The sequence below is a fragment of the Hemitrygon akajei genome, chromosome 14 (genome assembly GCF_048418815.1).
Source record: "Hemitrygon akajei chromosome 14, sHemAka1.3, whole genome shotgun sequence".
Classification (NCBI taxonomy): Eukaryota; Metazoa; Chordata; class Chondrichthyes; order Myliobatiformes; family Dasyatidae; genus Hemitrygon; species Hemitrygon akajei.
Genome location: NC_133137.1, coordinates 67,667,140 through 67,688,295, shown reverse-complemented (window position 1 = coordinate 67,688,295; position 21,156 = coordinate 67,667,140). Strand labels below are relative to the sequence as shown.

The 21,156-nt window shown below is 40.4% G+C and overlaps 1 protein-coding gene across 1 annotated transcript in view; it reads right to left on the bottom strand.

The window, feature by feature from the left end:
• The window catches only part of lamb1a (laminin, beta 1a), an 88,937-nt gene that overhangs the window by 19,721 nt on the left and 48,060 nt on the right, over positions 1 to 21,156 (bottom strand). The window contains exons 24-26 of the mRNA XM_073066278.1: positions 4,771 to 5,140; positions 770 to 954; positions 79 to 320 (exon numbers count right to left, since the gene is read on the bottom strand). Of these exons, the coding sequence (XP_072922379.1) occupies positions 79 to 320; positions 770 to 954; positions 4,771 to 5,140 (797 nt within the window). The remainder of the gene's footprint in view (positions 1 to 78; positions 321 to 769; positions 955 to 4,770; positions 5,141 to 21,156) is intronic.

Genomic DNA, 21,156 nt, shown 5'->3' with positions numbered 1-21,156 from the left:
TAGTAACGGTTAGTGAAATCAGAATTGGCATGTTTTATATTATAATTAACCATTAAGATGTAGAAACAAATACGGTACCTTTTCGCTTAATGGTGAAAGGTCTAGATCCTGCAATTTCTTAGCCAATTCTTCCAAACTTTCTGAATGCTCCTTTTGCTGTTCCTCAAAATGCTCCTCATTTTGTGTGATCATTTCATCCACTTTTTGTCGAATGGTGGAAGACTGCAGCAATATATTGTCAGGATCAGTGGTGGAAGCATTAACTTTTATTTCAGCCTCTACAGATTGTTCGTGGTATTTCTGGACACTGTCCAAGGCTCCTAAAATTGTAAAGGTTAGAAAACATCAAATCACGCTATACATTTAATACTGCTAAAGTGAGAGGAACAGAATATTTGGTCTTCTAAGTTATACATCTTCACTAATCTGGACTGTGGAAAATAAACTTTTTGCACAGATATAATGAACAACAGTTCCGCCCAATACAGAAATTAATGGTGTGATACATTAAACTAAATACTTTGAACAAATCATGACTTTTAATTTAAAAGACATACTAGAGAACTGTTTAAATCTGTTTAGACTAGGTTCATTCTGAAGTCATCAGAAACATCTAAACATAAAGTTTGGCTGGGTGATTTGCATTTCTGAAGTGCACCACACACACCATTCAAAGTTCACTGCAAATCAACCACAGATGCGCAGAGGAGGTAATTTTTCCCCATTGGGACTAACATTACAATTCTATAAAACACAATTAAATACTTGCCATGGATATCAGAGTTCTTAATGTATTCCAACCGCTCTGCTAGTTCACTCACGATAGCTTTTACGCCCTCAGTGTCACTCTGAAGATCATTTAGTTCTGCGACAGTCACATTATGTTGGTCTTCTGTTGTTGCAAGATCTGATTCAATTCCATTCACCTTTACTGCAAGATGAATCACTTTCTTCCTAAAATCAAGAATTTAAAACTTCAAATCGTTATTTCATTTAGGAATATTAATTAATAAAATACTTCAAACTTTTAGCGAATGTTCAGAGGAATTGGGATATTTTTCAAAATTGAGTGTGGTGGACTGAAGGGATGTGGCCTGTATGACTATGGCTTTGTGTTACCAACTAGGATGCTGAACAACATACAAACAGTTCAGATTCTGAAAGAAAGTCTTTCTTACTCCACTTAGATTCAACAAAGATAAGGTAGCTTGCATGTTTGGAACTTCATCTACCGATGAAAACAATAATCTTTCCCTCACCACCTATGCACAGTGGATTGAATGTGTTCCTTCTCCAAACCTCCTACAGCTTTCGCCCTCTCCTCCTGATAGCAGAGGAACACTACGAAGCTTCTTATTATATCGATACTCTACCCCCACCTTACTTATATACAGCTAATCATCCACTTTCAATGAATCCGATTCCCAGAACTACTTCTGAGACACAAACTTTAGACCAAGGACTAATATTTTTTTTCAATATATTCAAGCATATTCAAGATGGAGCTGCAGAGTTTGGACTCAAGCAAAACAACCTTGGCATTCAAACAATATGTGCATTTGTGCAACCTCAAATTAACCAAACTGCAGGTAACAGATAATTAAGCTTTGAGAACAGATAAAGCCTCTTCATCTTGAGCGCAGGTACTTCATATTTCTCAGCAACAAATTGGAGAGCACAGAACAAGGTACTGCACACAAAATGCTGGAGGAACTCAGCAGACCAGGCTTAGCACCTGCGGAACAAAATGAGTACAGTCGATGTTTCCAGCTGAGACCCTTCAGCAGGGCTCGGCTCAAAGAATCAACTGTGATCTTTTTCCATAGATGCTCTCTGACCTGCTGAGTTCCTCCGGCATTGTGTATGCGTTGCTTGGATTTCCAACACCTGCAGATTTTTTTTTTTTTGTTTACGCACAGAGCAAAGTGATGTAGTGGACCGATCCAACAATTCCATGCCTCTGGTCAGGAATTAAACATTCAGCGAGTGGTCTGCAGTTAGATGCTAGACTACATTTAGAAAACTGGGGAAAGTTATGTGCTGCAAAATACCTAATATTCTCCCTTTAACCTTCCTCTTTTAAAATTGAGGCTTAACGGAGATGTTCTGCAATTTAAAAGAAATTCTGGAGCAATACACCAAAAGTGGGTCTCAATTGCCAAATCAAGACAAAAAAAATGTTTGTAAAAAGCATGAAAATTTACTTCACAGCTGTGGTGCAGATGGGCTCTCTCACTAATATTTCCAGACTGAATAAATGCACGGCCAGACCACAAGTCAAATAAGCTAAAGACCAACATAATGAAACCAAATTTAGTGTATTGATGTCTGTACGTCAACCAAGATTCCCAAATTTAAAACGTCAACTGGCTCAGATTTTGTTTTATTCAAGTAATTCCCAAAACAACATTTTAATCATCTCAACAACACACACACAAAATGCTGGTGGAACACAGCAGGCCAGGCAGCATCTTTAGGGAGAAGCGCAGTCGACGTTTCGGGCCGAGACCCTTCGTCATCTGCTTTTAGGAGCTTGCAGTAAATAAGCAACAGTAAAACTGTCAGAAAACAAGAATCTCTTTTACAATTTTGGTGTACAATACGGCAAGTTTACAACAGGGGATAAAGGTATTTGGATATCTTGTGTTTTAACTTCACACCAATGGATTCCAACGATGCCAGACAAGACTTTTCCTATTGCACAGCAAACATACTGAGTTTAGACCAACATGAGAATATTCTGTCAAACAGGATTAGGACATGTACAGTAGAGTCCGATACCAAGAAGTAGTGACAAACGGGGACCAGTGTTCACTCCGCGGGAGACAAGCTGGATTGTGTTCAACTGCAGATTGCTGCAACATTCACAGACTCAGGGACTTGGGCTATATATTTTGTGTGACTGTACTTTACTGCTTTCTTATATGTACTTGCTACCTTATATGTGCTGTATGGGCCTTGGGCTGTGCATGACTGCTGGTAGTTTTACACTGTGGCCACAGAGTAAAGCTGCTTCGTTTGGCTATATTTGGAAGTTCGCTGATGACACGGCCATAGTGGGGTGTGTCAGGAATGGACAGGAGGAGGAGTATAGGAAACTGATACAGGACTTTGTGATATGGTGCAACTCAAACTACCTGCGTCTCAATATCACCAAGACCAAGGAGATGGTGGTGGACTTTAGGAGATCTAGGCCTCATATGGAGCCAGTGATCATTAATGGAGAATGTGTGGAGCAGGTTAAGACCTACAAGTAGCTGGGAGTACAGTTAGACGAGAAGCTAGACTGGACTGCCAACACAGATGCCTTGTGCAGGAAGGCACAGAGTCGACTGTACTTCCTTAGAAGGTTGGCGTCATTCAATGTCTGTAGTGAGATGCTGAAGATGTTCTATAGGTCAGTTGTGGAGAGCGCCCTCTTCTTTGTAGTGGCGTGTTGGGGAGGAAGCATTAAGAAGAGGGACGCCTCACGTCTTAATAAGCTGGTAAGGAAGGCGGGCTCTGTCGTGGGCAAAGTACTGGAGAGTTTAACATCGGTAGCTGAGCGAAGGGCGCTGAGTAGGCTACGGTCAATTATGGAAAACTCTGAACATCCTCTACATAGCACCATCCAGAGACAGAGAAGCAGTTTCAGCGACAGGTTACTATCGATGCAATGCTCCTCAGACAGGATGAAGAGGTCAATACTCCCCAATGCCATTCGGCTTTACAATTCAACCGCCAGGACTTAAGAACTTTTTAAAAGCTATTATTAATGCTTTTTGAGATAGTGATTTAGATGCATATCATATTTTTTACTGAGTTAAGTATTGTATGTAATTAGTTTTGCTACAACAAGTGTATGGGACATTGGAAAAAAGTTGAATTTCCCCATGGGGATGAATAAAGTATCTATCTATCTATCTATCTATATTCATGGGTATTTATGTATGGTTGAATGACAATTCAAGTTGAACCTTAATGTTCAAGTCCTTGGTCCCTTGAAAGCGTCAGAGGTAGACAGGCTCCATCATTGGTCAGATCACAGAATACCGAGCTGGGTCATCATTTACAAAACACTAATTAGGCAGCACCTGGAGTATTGTATGCAGTTCCAGTTATGACACTTTTGGAAGGACACTGTTTATACTGGGAGAGGACGATGGACTTTAGTTAGAGAGATAGATTGAATAGGCTGGGCTCATTTCCCCTGAAGCAAAGGACACTGAGGGTTACCATATAGAGAACATTAAAATAAGAGGCATCGATAGGGCAGATAGTCAATATTTATTCCACATTGGAATAAACGGGCCTTGTGCTTTGACTCTTGGTAGGGTCACCCATACCATAAAGGTCAAAGGGTAGAAGCCAATCTAAGAATGGTCTACTGGTCCTCCAGGTTCAGGGTTTCAGCTCAGGGCTCACACCCCTGACTGGTCAAACAAAATTGTTACAGAAACAGCAATGAAGAAAATCTTCATTGCTGTCCCAAACACTGGCAGCATAACAGGCAGTAAAGTAAGTAATAGGCTTAAGAGAAAAGGCTGGACTTACTGAGGGGCATCTGTGCTGCACAACTCTGACTCTAATATAGTGACTACACTTCACTGACTATAGGCTTAGTTATTTTGATAAGAAGGTGAAAGCCAACATTAATCAAAGTCTTGCTTTCACTTCCTTTCTAGATCTCAACCTCTTTCTCAGTAAACTGACAAACTTAATGTTGTAACATACAGGACTCTGCCTGTGCATGTAGCAGAGAGAGCATTAATATAAACTAAGCTTACTTACTTGGCTTCTTCCAAAAGCTGCTCAATATTGTCAAGTGGCTCTGTTGCAGGATTTGCAGCGAGCAGAGATTGTATCTCATTAATCTTGTCCTGCACAGCGTTAACAGTTTCTTGGTAAGGGCCAATAACTCCATTGGCTTTGATCGCATCAGCCTGCTCCACAAGTCGTTTGCTTTGAGCGGTCAGCTCTTCAATTTTTTTATCCCAGAGACTGAAGCATGCGTGGCACTGTTCACAGTGAGGGAATGTACCAAAGTACCCTCGGGCACATCTATCACACCGTTCACCAGTAATCCCTTCTCGACAGACGCAGTGCCCATCTGTCTGGTTACACTGCCGTGTCTCGATGCCAAGTTCATTACAATTGCATTCTTTAAAAAGAACAAAAATTATTAAATTGATTTCATGAAAACACCTCACATTTATAAAGCACTTTCCATATGGCAAAGTAGAAAGGACTGGTCCAAGATCTGTTATATTCAGACAAAAGCTGGTTGACTGCATTTTCTCCTCCTGGCTCAAAATGCTTTTACAGATCAACATCCACATTGGGATGACAGATCACAAATCTTGCTACAACTGGTGCAGAGTTCTCTTCATATCCATTCACTGTGTAACTGGGAATCCAAATAACTGTTCTGTAGACAACAAAATTTGTTTGAAATTGGTGGATTTAAAAATGTACGAAGAGGGAAGCCTCGCTCCTTTTGCATTTGTCGCAGCAGGGATTAGGATCTGGGTAAAAGCGAGATAATTTAGTTTTAGACATATGGGGCCTGTGTACGACCTTGAACTGTAACAGGCAGTGGCGGGCACGTAAAGAGGTTGAGTTAACTAACTTAAGAACTGAATCCCATACATCGTCTGACAGTGAGAAATTTAAATCTTGCTCCCAGGCAGTTTTAATTTTGTCAAGGGGGGCTCACCTCAGGACCGCTAGCTTGTCGCAAATAGTAGATATTAGATCTTTGTGCAATGGATTCATGCAGAGAAACATCAATGACTTTTGTGTCGGTGCCTCAGGGAAGTTTGATATCAAAGGGCTGATAAAATGTCTGATCTGCAAATATCTGAAGAAATGAGTGTTAGGTAGGTTAAAGTTTGCAGACAGTTACTCAAATGACGCAAAGCAGTTGTCTATAAAAAGGTCTTTAAAGCACCTGATTCCCTTTCTGTACCAGTCTTGAAATGCTGGATCATGTATAGAAGGCTGGAAGAGATGATTATGTAGAATAAGACTTGAAAGAGAGAAGTCATGGAGACCGAACTGAGCCCATACTCTCACGGTGGAGGGATGCTGCCCCGCCCACCCTCACTCCGTGGCTCAGGAACATCATGTCCAGTCCAGTCCATACCTTGAGAAGATCCATTATTCAATTCTCAACTCGGACATAAAGTTTCAAAAGGTGTGGGGACCCTTTCTTGAATATTTGCAGAATTCCCAGCCAAACTAAAGGTCCATTCTTTCTTCTTTTCCTCTGCACATAAATCCCTGACCTCCAGCACCTCCCGGTAAAATTCTACGGACCCAGACTTGTAAACATACAGCAGTCTATGTATTAGGAAAATACACCTTCTCCATACCAATGCAGCTCGGAGGGGACAAAGGTTCTGTTTAACCCTTTTTGCTAAAGCAATGATGGCTTGGAGATGGGGATTGAGAGGGGTGGGTCGGGGCAGGGAGGCAACAAAAGCATGATTGTACTATGGCTGCATCTCTTTCATAGATGCGAATTGTATATTTGATACATTTGTTATGCCCTGCACAAACTTCCTTTATACTATGCTCTCTTCGTTTAAAAAAATAAAAATATTGTTGAGAAAAAAATGTACGAAGAGCCACGAATCAGTACATTATTGTGAAAGACTGAAAATCTGCACTCTAGCACTGACAGTATCAATGAGAAAAGCCCAGCTTTCATGACAGATATATCAACAATAATTGCAACATTGGAGTGCACAAGTCCAACTATATATTCAACTATACATGAATACAGTCAAATGAAACAGGATTACTCCGAAGCCAAGATATAGTCAGACCCAATACAGTACAAGGCATGCAAAGCACATGTAAAACAGCAGTAACATAGTCACACAAACAAAAATACAGTCCAAGTCCCTGCGTTCATGAGCACTGCAGCAGTCTGCAGTCATACATGATACATCTTGTCTTCTATTGAGCAAACACTGGAGGGCAGCACTGACTCCAACAAACTTGGAACTACTTCATCAATCACTTCAACATTCCATATCCATGAGTTAGTCATTTGAATGTTTTGGCCATTAACAGCTATCATGCTATTTGATTTTTTTTCTTTTCAGCTTTGAACAAGCATTTTCAACCACGAGTATGTCATGCAATCATGAAAGACAGTACACTTAGTTACTCCCAGCCAACAAACAAAAATATTTTCTTCATGTGCATAATATTAAGGTAGACACTGTGAAGTACTAAAATTTTCCATTTTATACAACCATGTTCCATAAACAATTCAGCCTTTCTTTGAACATGTGGCTGATTCAACCTATCCTTATTAAATATTTTTTGTATACTAGTTTTAGAGTGACGTCTTTGGCCATTGTGACAAACTCCATTGCTGCAATCTGGAAACTCACTACAGTTTTCAAATGTGAACATGCTTTCATCCCCTCCTTCTAGATTCTCATACCATAACCTTGACAACTCGTAGAAGTTTGAAACAATATTCAATTTCAGACATTTGATTAGGCAATCATATTGAGGTAAATAACTATGGTCATTCATTGCATTCTCTATACAGCTATTGTCAGCATTCCAGCCCTCGATAGCATTACCAAATCAACTCCCCCGTCTCCCTCTCATAAGTATAGCATCATGGAGTATAAAAATTATGGCAACTGTCTGACAAGAAGATCAAAATAAAATTATGGAAAATATAGCAGTTATTCATTTGAGTCAGACAGGATCGTGTTCTCTCATCCAACCTATATAACCTTTATAGTGAAAAGATTCCAAGAGAAAATAGCAGTATTCCAGGCATGATAACTGGTGGATATAATTTGAACAGCTTACAATATGCAGGCGATACAGTGCTGATAGCTACTTCTAAAAGAAGCTCCAAGAAATGGTCAATAAAGTCCAAGAAGGTGCACAGAGAAGACTGACCATCAACTGCAAGACGACAAAGTATACGGTCACAAATAAGAAAGACACACAGGAATGTGAACTGAAAGTGCAATGAAACATTTAAACAAACATGGAAATTCAGTTGCTTCGGGAGCACAATTACATCTGATGGTAGGGCTGGTGTTGAAATGAGAAGGATTAGGATTGCAAGTTCGAGTGTTTGAGCATGAAACTAAAGAATAATGTAATTTCTATGGGTGTGAAAGTGTTGTGATGCTGCATTCATTCCACACTAACACATGGAAGTGAATATTAGACAACACAAAAGCAAATCGAGGGAAGACTGAGCTTCAGAAATCTGGTGTTTGAGAAGCATGACGAAAATATCATGAAAGGACAGAGCACAAATAAAGTGTTGTGAAAAGCTGGAATAAGAAGAGAGCTGATATCATCAATCAGGAAACGGGAGCTGCAATTTCTGCGATATGTACCGAGGGAAGAGAAGCTTGAACATCTTTCAGTGATGGGAAACACCGATGGAAGGAAAAAGTCATGGTCACAGTCAACAGCGCGAGACATTCATGAGTTACATCAAACGATGGACAGATAAAAGTTCTTTAGAGCTTATTAGAACTTAGATTAAAGATAGATGGAAGACATTGGCACAAACTGAATGAAAGGCCCAGTTGAATGCAAAAGCTGACAGTGTAAGGACTGAGAAAGTTCACCCTGCTCTGAATCACATTGATACAGTTCCCTTCAGAGCAAACACACTCAGACCCTGCTTAACGCTGAGGACGTGTTCCTTGGAGGTGGGGCACTATGCGGAGCCTTTATAGCATTGCAGAAATGGACATGTGTGCTCGCTAAAAACAATCAAACCCGAGATATATATTATTTTATGTACACACAGTAATTCGTGGAATCACAAACAACCTGTACATCAGTGGAGCAGCAGCATAGGAGGGAATTGAGAGGTGGCTGTTGAGGGAACTGGGAGGTGGCTGCATCTTAGAGGAGGGACCAGGCAGTGGGTCCTCCTCTAACTTTGGCTTCTTCTTCAAGTAGGCATCGAGATTTGACCGCCTTTTCTTAAGCTCCCTCCCATGAAACAGTTCTCGGTGGCAGGGAATCAACCATGTTGAAAACCCCTCTCTTTGCCTTATTGCTTCGTTCCCAGTCAGGGTCATTATCAATGAACTGGTCCATGATGCGTTTGATCATGGTGATGCTAGTGCTGAGGGATTTTGTGGTGAGGTTTCTTGCTGGTGTTTCCTCTTCTCCATCAGAGTCCTCAGATTCACCCAGGATGCGTTGCTCTGCCAATTCTCAAAACTCTTTGTTATTAAGGTTCTCACCATGAGAATGCAATAACTCTTTAACATCACCATCATTAACATCCTCTAATCCTGCTTCATTGGCCAGTTCAACAATGTTTTGGATGACTGCTTCTGCCTGAAATACCAGGAGCTCCACATCCATGATAATGCTTCTTCCTGACATCTTAGATGTAAGTACCCTCACCGGAAGTTGCAGGCTGTTTTCCAGACATTATGGATGAAAAAACTGGAATAAATTGGCGAGGGAGCAATGACATTTATGCACGCTGGGGAGGCAGAGCATGAACTAATACACGATTGGCTCTGAATGGCTCAGAGCGTATGTAAAGCACTCTCATTGCCTGATTGAATGGGTACTGTAATGGCGACCGCTTGAGAAGTTTTGTTTAGGATGAATTTTTGTAATTTTTAAAAATTTCAATAAAGAATTGAATAACCAGGTTGTAACAAATCAGCACTATCCAGGTTGGTGCATAGAGGGGAATTTTGGCTGGAGAGAAAGCCCTAATAATTCTGGTAGGAATATTTAGTCTGATAATTTAAATGCTGAAACTCCATGTACAGTATTACTTCATGTCATACTGTGCACATTTATCTTTTAAGTTTTTATTGCCGAAGCAGAGCTCTGCATGCATACAACTCTCTTTTTGGCAGGCTGCATACAATTTCAGTCACATAATGAATGCATTTCTACCATTCCAGCTCAGAATCCGGATACCGAAGACTATTCGTCCTTAAATGGGCATGTGGTTAAATGCACCACTGGCAGAATTTGAAAGGCGTAACCTCATTTGGACTAATCCTAAGTTAAACGTGGATCACAACTAGTTCCCACAGTTTCATTGAGATGGAAGGCTCTAATACACAGGAGACAACTTTTCACTGCACCTACAGTAAAAGTAGGCGCTCAGTAATGAATCCAGCAACAAAAACACCAGGTCCACATTACCTGCTTGTTAAACTTCAGCATGGATCCTTCAACTTACTACTTTGAAAACAGTTAAAGTTTATGGAATCCCCTCAATCAGCTGGCACAATTTTAAAAAAATATTAACTCTGAATGATGCACTTATCAAAACAGGGGAACTGGTGCCAAACAACAATACTTTCAACTTCACTGCCAATTCCAAACATGCCAAGGTCACAGTGATGCTAGTTCTACTTTTGTTCAAATTCTTTTCCTGAATACACTCATGACACCCTTCCCTTCAGGACTAATGTGACATTTTCCCTTTTTTACCACCAGGGTTCTGGTGTATTTTGATTAAGCTACTGACCATCTTTAACCCACTGCATCAGTAAATGAAATCTTGCCTCATCTGGAAAGCCTGATTTGATAAACACCATATCCACTTTTGTACAAAATTGTATTTTGTTTTGTACTGCAACCCCATATTATGAATCAATGCTTCTTTTCTGCTCCTATCCCCTATTTCATTAAGGGCTCTGATTCAGTCAGAATAATCACGAGTTCTCTCAAGAAATGTTAGCTCGTGAAATAAAACAAATTTATCTTCAGAATGCCAAGGAAATTGTGCGTGTCCCTGATGACCCGCATCATTTTTTGTAAAGGCTCCACAGTAAGTACCCTACCAAGATGCATCACAGCTTGGTACAGCAACTGCTCAAGGGCATTGGAAACTTCCCTTATTTATTTTTTATTCTTTCTGTTTCTATTTGCACACCAGTTGAATGCCCTAGTTGGGCAGTCTTTCATTGATTCTACTATGGTTATTATTCCACAGTATGACTGCAAGAATCTCAGGGTTGTATATGGTGAAATACAGTTTATAAAACATAGAACACTACAGCACAGTACAGGCCCTTCAGCCCACAGTGTTGTACCAACCTTTTAATCAAATCTAAGATCAATCTGACCCTTCTCTCCCACATAAGAGCCTGTTTAAGAGACTCTTAAATGTCCCTGGCAACGCATTCCACACACTCACCACCTTCTGTGTGAGAAAACTACCTCTGACATCCCCTATACTTTCCTCCAAACGCCTGAAAAATGTTCTGGTAAATCTCCTCCTAAGAGACAGTATCTTGCAGACAACCTTGCCTATACGCCCTTGTCATTTCACATACCTCATCCACATCCCCTCTTAACCTCTTCTGCTCCAGGGAGAAGAGACGCAGCCTCTCCTCATAACTGATCTGCTCTGTGCCAGGCTGCATCCTACTGAGCCTCCACTGCACCTGCAACAGCACCCTGGGGTGGGGTGGGGTGGGCAGCAGAGGAGGTGTAACCTGGCGCCGGGGAGAAAGGGTTGTTGCACGCACGCAGGAAACGACCGCTTGATTGACACACCTCTGAGACTCTGTCTGTGCTTGGAATATAAACACGGTATATCTGAATGGGACTTTCCTCACCTGGAGAGTGGAACATACTGGAGAAGAGGTGCTGGCAGCTTTAGGAAGGTTCCAGGTAGCACGGAAAAGCCACTCAGAGCAAGAGGCGGAAGGTTTTAAAAGAGGTGAGTGTTGGGACTTTCTGTGCAGTGTCAAACTAGCAGGAACCCACAAGAGGCGCATTTGCCAAAAGGTTAGATGAAAATTGATTGGTTAATTAATTAATTAAAATTTATGTACTTTGATTATAAATTTACTTTGAACTTTATTCTGCCCAATACTATGAGAAATTATAGGAAACTGCAGTCTATCACACAAAAACCAATTCCCCCATTGACTCAGGCTGTACTTCCTGCAGCCCCAGGAAAGTCCCCAACCCAGCCATTCTATCTTCTCCTTCCCTCCCCACCCAGTCACTCTCCATTCATATAAGACTCTTGAATGGGCCCCTTATACAATGAAGAGTTACAATTTACCTTCTCATGGTCCTTACATCTCATTTGTTTTATGTCCACTGTACTTTCCCTGAAACTATGAAATTATACTGTCACCATACCACGAGTCCACACACAGTATGAAGCAGCAACACCTTATATTCCATCTAGGTAGCCTTCAACCTAATGACATGAATATGCACGGCCTGCTGTGTTCCACCAGCGTTGTGTGTGTGTTGCTTGAATATACATTTCTTCAGTTTCTGGTAATTGCCCCCCGCTCTCCTCCAGAATTTCCCATCTTGTTTCCCTCTCACACCTTCTCTTCTTACTTGCTCATCAACTCCATCTGATGTTCCTCTCCTTTTGTTTTCTTCCACGTTCTTCTGTCCTCTCCCACCAGACTCCCCCTCCTGCAGCCCTTTGGCTCTTCCACCCCAATCAATTTCCCAGCTCTTTACTTCACCCCCTCTCCCAGTTTCACCTATCACCTGCCACCTTGTACGTCTTCCTCCCCTCCCTCCCACCTTATTCTGACTTCTTCCCCCTTCCTTTCCAGACCTGATGGAAGGGTCCCAGCCTGAAACATCAACTGTTTATTCCCATCCACAGATACTGCCTGACCCACAGAGGACTTTGTGTGTATTCCAGCATCTGTAGTACATCCCACGCTGATAACATTATGTTCTGCATTCTGCTACTGGCTTGTCCTTTCGTTCTACTTTGATGATCTGTCTGGACAGCACGTTAACAAAAGCTTTTCCCTGTACCTCAGTACATGTGGCAATAATAAGCCATTTACCGATTATAGTGGTGGAGTCTAACTTGTTGCACTGAATCAATGATGCCTCTCCAAACAACAGCAGCAGTGCCACATGATATTCCAGCCAACATTCATTATCAACCAGTGTGAAATGTGAATATTGCTGATTTTTAAAAGATGGTTTTCTACACAAAATAACTGTATTAATAAACTTTAATACTTTAATTGCTTCTTAATAACTGAATAGTTTTGGTACATTGAGACTCAACGAAATGCTAAAAAAAAGTCATTTTCATTCTGAATTTCATAAAAGTACTTTGAAAATTGAGCATTTCAACACTTAGGCAATAAAGCTTAATGAACAAACTGCAACAATTTGGACTTTGCAGCCAACAGCCAAGGAATTGTATTTGCTGTTGGCCTTAAAAACACAGAAGCTGACATCAAAGCGCAATACTTCAGTCTAGATTTTTTGCTAATCTAAACCAAATGGTACTAACTAGAGACAACTCTCTGGCTTCCATTAACAAGGATTACAAGAAAGAGACTGACTAACCTACAAACCTGAAGGATTGAATTAATGTACAATAACCTTTCCTGTTCTGTGACCGACATGTCCACCAATAACTCTACAAATACTTTCTTTTCTCTGCAAACAGCTCTTCTGGGTCACACCTGATGTTTTCACTTCCATTCTGTTCTTTCTACACATCTCCACCTACCCCACCCCTGCCAAAAATCCTCCACTGAACAGCAAATAGTTGCACCACTTCAACCATTTGCTCGACTTTCCTGTAAGGGTACTAGGTATATTTGAAATAAATGCATCATTACTTCCAAAATTACAAATATTCCATATCTTTTGGGAAAATAAAACTTACAGCGGAGCACATGGAATTATACAGGATGAAAAGACAAAGGAAAAAGAATCAATTTATGTTTCCCATTTATGAATTAATGTTGACCAGTCTGATCACGCCCAAGATAAAATTAGTGTAGTTCCTTAACAAAAATCTTCTAATCTAGATCAACCTGGATACAAATCAATTAGCAGATCTATCTTCCAGTGTGCCCTAGAGGATGCTACTTAAACAGGAAATTACTAACCTCAAAGGACAGATGTTTTAACAATAGAAATCAATCTAACTAGCAAAGGAAGAAATTACAGTCTGGAAGTTCTGAGAATTACCCATGTTTACACAAATGATTACTATCATGTTCTGGTATTGTCATGGATAGAACAGACACTCCAAGGATAACAGATCAAAGGCAGCTGTAGGATATCACATCTGACTGTGAAAGGCCAACAGTGAAAGGCTTGCTCACACTCAAACCATTTAAAGTGACCATGCTCCAAAAACGTGGAAAACTATAGTCTGAAATTATACAATGCATTAATTGCCATATTCATTCAAACATGCACTTACCCTGAAAATGAAAGGAGCTGCAATTTGATGATGCTTTACTAAATTTGTGACTGATGCTCCAGAGTAAAACAACACATCTAAGTTCTATATATCTTCACAAATTAATACAGAAAATTGATAAACGCAAGAGTAGCTGAACTTAAAAAATACTAACAGTTATTTAAATTATAGCTGTTATGTATTAATATAAAATTATTTTTGCTCTTAAACATTAAATGACAGAAGTTTAAACAAAGTTGTTTATTGACTTCTACTAGAAGTACTGTGGATCTCTTGTTTTCAAATGTTGTGACATGCTTGAGTGAAAATTTCAGGGTAGTTTGAAATCCTTATCTTTGTTGACCACAGCTATCTTGGCATTCCGGGGCACTGCAATGTGGGTAAGTTGGGAGCATATTAATTTTCTCAAAGTAATTTCATCTTGTCTAAAAACTATTTTCCATTGAATAGGCTCAGTTCCACGTAATCAAATTTTGCATGAACAAAATGTGAAAATTAGTTATCTTTGACTTCAACTACGTAAAGTGAAGCCCAGGAAATTTTTTTCCTGGGTAGGTCCAGTTTTCTAGAAATTGATGCAAGTTCCTCATTCCAATTCTAGACTGGACTGCCAACACAGATGCCTTGTGCAGGAAGGCACAGAGTCGACTGTACTTCCTTAGAAGGTTGGCGTCATTCAATGTCTGCAGTGAGATGCTGAAGATGTTCTATAGGTCAGTTGTTGAGAGCGCCCTCTTCTTTGTGGTGGCGTGTTGGGGAGGAAGCATTAAGAAGAAGGACGCCTCACGTCTTAATAAGCTGGTAAGGAAGGCGGGCTCTGTCGTGGGCAAAGTACTGGAGAGTTTAACATCGGTAGCTGAGCGAAGGGCGCTGAGTAGGCTACGGTCAATTATGGAAAACCCTGAACATCCTCTACATAGCACCATCCAGAGACAGAGAAGCAGTTTCAGCGACAGGTTACTGTCGATGCAATGCTCCTCAGACAGGATGAAGAGGTCAATACTCCCCAATGCCATTAGGCTTTACAATTCAACTGCCAGGACTTAAGAACTTTTTTAAAGCTATTATTAATGCTTTTTGAGTTAGTGATTTAGATGCATATCATATTATTACTGAGTTAAGTATTGTATGTAATGAGTTTTTGCTACAACAAGTGTATGGGACATTGGAAAAAAAATGTTGAATTTCCCCATGGGGATGAATAAAGTATCTATCTATCTATCTATTTTTGGAACAGCTCAAACTATGCACTATGAACACATTTCAAAAAAGGTATTGAATTATTCGATGATTCTAATTCTAAATCCATATGTGATGATCAAATCTATCTTTGAAACAATCAGCAAGTTTTACATATTAAAATCATTACAAAAATAATTTTAAGAAAGCTTTTTGCTCATTCACAAATTAACCCCTTCATTTAAATGAAGCAACATCTGAGTTTCCAAAGGTTGCTTTAACAATGTTCCCTGTTTACATGGCTAAACTCAAGCAGCTATACCAAATAATCCATTAATGAAGGTGATCCACAATAACAGGCAGTAGATCGAATGGACAGCCAGTGCTGTTGTCTCAGGCAGACATGACTAATACAAAAGGCCATTACTTTCAAGTCAAGTCTCTTTTTATTGTCATTTTGACCATAAACTGCTGGTACAGTACTCAGTAAAAACAACGTTCCTCCAGGACCCTGGTGCTACATGAAACAACACAAAACTACACTAGACTATGTAAAACAACATAAAAACTGCACTAGACCACAGACCTACACAAGACTACATAAAGTGCACAAAACAGTGCAGGGCAGTACAATAACTACTTAATAAACAAGACAATAGGCACAGTAGAGGACTAATTTCAATATAATAATAAATGATGTAGATGTCAGTCTAGTATTGAGGAGTCTGATAGCTTGGGGGAAGAAACTGTTGCACAGTCTGGTCGTGAGAGCCCGAATGCTACGGTACCTTTGGCCAGATGGCAGGAGGGAGAAGTGATAAGAGGAAAGTATAAGGGATGTCAGAGGTATGAGTGGTGAGTGCATGAAATGCTCTGCCAGGGCTGGTGGTAGAGGCAGATACATTAGGGACATTTAAGAAACCCTTTGGCATGCATATAGCCAACAAAAAATTGGAGGGCTACATAGGAGGTAAGCATTAGGTTGATCCTGGAATAGGTTAAAAGGTTGGCACAACATCTGCACTCTGTGAAGCAGCGTGCTGCGTACTTCCAATTAATATCTTAGGGTATAAAGCTTCAGATAGCTTTGTTTAAAAATCTCTTCTTTTCAACCTGAAATGGAAAACTGATGAGTCTTTAAATTAAAACAGAATTTGCAATACAGGCAAATCTTCGGCTCCAACCCGACTACACACACAAAAAGCAGCCCATCAGTTAATCCCGTTACCAATTCTTGCTCTGTAGCCCTTCAAGCTTTGGAGTTTTTTTTATACAAAGAGCAAATTATTCTGTATATATATATATGTGTGTGTGTGAGTGTGAGTGTGAGTGTGAGTGTGAGTGTGAGTGTGAGTGTGAGTGTGAGTGTGAGTGTGTGTGTGTGTGTGTGTGTGAGTGTGAGTGTGTGTGTGTGTGTGTGTGTGTGTGTGTGTGTGTGTGTGTGTGTGTGTGTGTGTGTGTGTGTGTGTGTGTGTGTGTGTACATAAATAGTCTTCTGCTTTCACCATCCTTTCAAGCTGTTTGTTTGAGAGCTTCATTGCTACTATAAAATTTTAAGACTACAAGATATAGGAGCAGAAATAAAACTTTTCTTGCGTGGTAAAAAAAAATTTGTTTATCCTCTAGGACTTTCAACTTAATATCAGTGTCCCAAAGAAAGATAACCCAGTCAAGATAAATAATTAATTGTTCAACAATATCCTCATAAATCTCCTGTGCCTTCATAGCCTTCCTGTGGCATGGTGACCAGAACCATGTCCTCAGCAATAAAAACGGCTTAAAGTTTGTGTTTACAGTTTTCACATTCCCCTTTTTCAACCAAGACACAGTCATTTGGATTCTTAATCTTATCTGCCAAAACAATGGCCCACTATAGTCAGGAATCTATGCATTCCACGACTTCTGTTCCTCTACATTTGCAGCACTCTCTTATTTTATTAGACATTCCTTTGCTTGTTTGTCCTTCCCCAGATGCATTAACTCATTTCTCCAAACTAAATTTCAATCACCACTTTCATGCCCACATAACCAGTCCCTTGAATTTTAAAGTACACATCCATTTTTTTGCTACTGCATTTATAAACTCTAAACCAGTTCTGTCATACATCAGAGAAATGCTAGAAAGTGCCATGCCCCATATCTGTATAAAACAATAACAGAATCAAACTTACTTTTCACTCAAATGCAACACTATTCCAGTGAGTCAGAGGCTGGCCTATCAGACTGTCCACAAGACCTTTTATGGAGCAGTTCATTTTCCTGCTCAAAAATCACAAGATTTACTGTGTTTAAGATGAAATACTGGCTCCAGCTGCATGTAATCACCACAGTGCTGTAAGTTCACTCACATTTCTGTACAGAATTAAAGATACCTCCACATTGATAGTACTGTTTGCCCATTACAATTAAGAACTTTTTTTTTTACTTTTGTTCATGACAATACTTGACTACTGTCTTCAAAAGTATATAAAAGCAAGCATGTAATGTTGAGACTTTATAAATCACTGGTGAGGACTCACAGAGTATTGAGAGCAGTTCTGGGCCCCTTATCTGAGAAAGGATGTGCTGACATTGGAGAGGGTTCAAAGGAGGTCCATGAAAATGACTCCAGGAATGAAGGGAGGGCTTGTCACATGAAGAGTGTTTGATGGCTCTGGGTATCAGAATAATGAAGGGCGACCGAATTGCAACCTATTGAACAGAGTGGACATGGAGAGGATGTTTTCTATGGTGGGAGAGTCTTAGACCAGAGGACACAGCCTCAGAATAGTGGGGCACCCTTTTAGAATGGAGATGAGCAAGAATTTCTTTAGCTAGTGAATAGTGAATCTGTGGAATTCATCACCACAGGCAGCTGTGGAGGCCAAATCTTTATGTACGTTTAAGGCAGAGGTTGATAGATTCTTGATTGGTCAGGGCATGAAGGGATATGGGGAGGGGGAGGAGGGAGGGGGCAAGGTTGGGACTGAAAGGAAAACTGGATCAGCCATGATGGAATGGAAGCTCAGACTAGAGGGGGCAAATGGCCTAATTCTGCTCTTATTCTGCTTTGGTCTTATGGTCCAAAAGACTTTTTCCCAAACCCCTACAATCTATTGTTGATTCATATTCAACTTCACTTGAAGCTAAGTAAACTTAATTAGCATGTACAGAATAAAGGCAAATGATTCTGAAGTATCACTGATCACTTTCACAGTTGGTGTTGAATTCAATTTCTAGGTTTACATTTGATCCTGTTCTTCTTAGGCTTAGGATGACTAACTTCCACTTGGGTTTTGTGGACTCTTTACATAGCTATTGAGATCAATGTAAGAGCTGCAGATACTTCCAAAGTTGAAGTATGTGACCTGGGCTTCAGCATGCTCTTGAAGCATGGCCTCGGGTTCTCACTACTATCCCAAATGTTTCTACTCCACTTTGAGTGGGTATTTCCAGGGATCAATGTAGACACTGCATTCATTAATGGGATGATGGGTATGTCCTTCACATGTATGCTACTCTTCCCCCTGCTTTGGGACTCTCATGTTGGGCTTATGAATGACAGCACTACACAATTCCATTCTAATTTTATAATTAACCCTATTTTATCATCCCTACATTCCCTTCAACTCCCCATGGATTCTACAACTCGTTATTCAACAGAGGTCATTTAGAGTGGCCAATTAACCAACCAACTCACACATCATTATTTGGCAGAACTGGAGCACTCTGAGACACTGGCCGATTGAACCCAGGTGCTGGCACAAAGAAGTCGTCGGTGCTTGAGCCACGCCACTGTGCCTCCCTCCGAAATGATGCAAATTGATGGGATTAGCCATCCAGTGCATTTGCTTATACTCATAAAATGATTCATTCAGAAAGAGTTATTACATTTAAAGAAAATATTAATCAAGTTACTTGAGATTCATTTCCTCTATCGTAAATTTTCAGTCAGTGTCAAACAAGGCTGCTTCAATGCCCCAATGCATTCCACAAACTTTCGAGTTTGCATCATGGTTGAATTCTACAGTGTGCACATTATATATGGAGTTAATGCTACTATGTCCTGGGACAGAAACTCATTTTATTAATTTTAACAGGAAATTCCCTAAGAACTCTAGACTAATTGGTGGGTTGAAGTTAATTTTAAAGCAGTACTAAAAAATTTTTAGCCTTAAGCAGAGCTCCATAACTTTCTTCAAACCAAAGTAGCAATTGTTGAGATAACACAGGACTGAAATTTATTAACTAGGGAAAAAAAGGAATGTGAACTATAAACAGGAAGTGTACGTACTGCAGTCAATGCCTTCCTTCCCAAAGGTACCTCTCTAGAGTTCATTGCGTGCAGTTAGTACTCTGGCCACTGCGCTGACTCTTCTGGGGATCACTGGAGAACTCAATGTATACTTTCCAGCAGGAAATGGCAAAATAGCGATTAGCAAAAAGGAACGCTCACAGATGTTTATCAAGCTTAAGCATTTCAAATTTAACTATGCATCCCACACAGTGGATTTCAATTTTTGGCAACAGCTCAATATATACTGTCATTTGTTCCATTGCTAAGACCCTAATGAACCTTTGCAGATGGAATATAGTAATCAGTTTGCTGCTACATAATTTAACCATTTGTGATTAAGCATTTTTCTTTTACTGTCCCAAGATCAAGCTCAGCTCATTCCACGCCAGTTCTGTGGGCTCCCAGGTAACTTATAAATCAATGTGGGAACTACATACTGCTCTCAGTGGTACAGGTGATATGCAGGGCAGTGTTACCACCAGTGGGACAGGTGAAGGACAGTGCACTGGGTACTTTGGAAAGAGGTGCAGCCCCTCCTTCAACCTTAAGGCATGTGTATCTCCTATGATTGGACCACCATGCCATCACCAACATTCCTCCTCTCTAGCCAAGAGTCTTACAAATTTTAGTATATTACACCTTTCACCCAAAGCTTTTTTTTCCCCCTTCTGCCTACCTGTTCATCAGATACATGCTCAAACGACAAATGTACAGGTTGCACATCATTTGACAATTTTCACACTACGCACTTTGAGAATGAAAGTGTTCACAAGTTTGATGACCATCAAAACTAGCACACTGCTGCTACAAACAGCAGAGATGTGCGCTGGGATCCCTGTAGACTGAAGACCCTGCATCAGGGTAGAATAGAACACGAGTATAAAGGGTAGTTATAGCTATATAACTATGGAGAGGGTTCAGAGGAGGCTCACAAGGATAATTCCGGGAATGAAAGGGTTATCATATGAGGAACGGTTGACGTCTCTGGGTCTGTACTCGCTGGAATTTAGAAGGATGATGGGGGGGGGGGGGATCTCATTGAAATCTTTCAAATGTTCAAAGGCCTAAACAGAGTAGATGTGGAAAGTATGTTTCCCATGGTGGGGGAGTCTAAGACAAGAGGGCACAGCTTCAGGATAGAGGAGCGTCCATTTAAAAGAGAGATGCAGGGAAATTTCTTTAGCCGGAGGGTAGTAAATTTGTGGAACTTGTTACCACAGGCAGCTGTGGAGGCCAGGTCGTTGGATGTACTTAAGGAAGAGTTTGATAGATTCTTGATTGGACACGGCATCAAAGGTTACAGGTAGAAGACCGAGGAGTGGGGCTGAGAAGGGGAAAAAAGGATCAGCCATGATTGAATGGCGGAGCAGAAGTGATGGGCTAAATGGCCTAATTCTGCTTCTACGTCTTATGGTCATATAGATGTTCTCTTCCCTATTCCACACCCCCACATATGCACAACCAAAAAAAAAACTCAAATTATGCCAAAAATAAAAGCAAGTAACAGCAT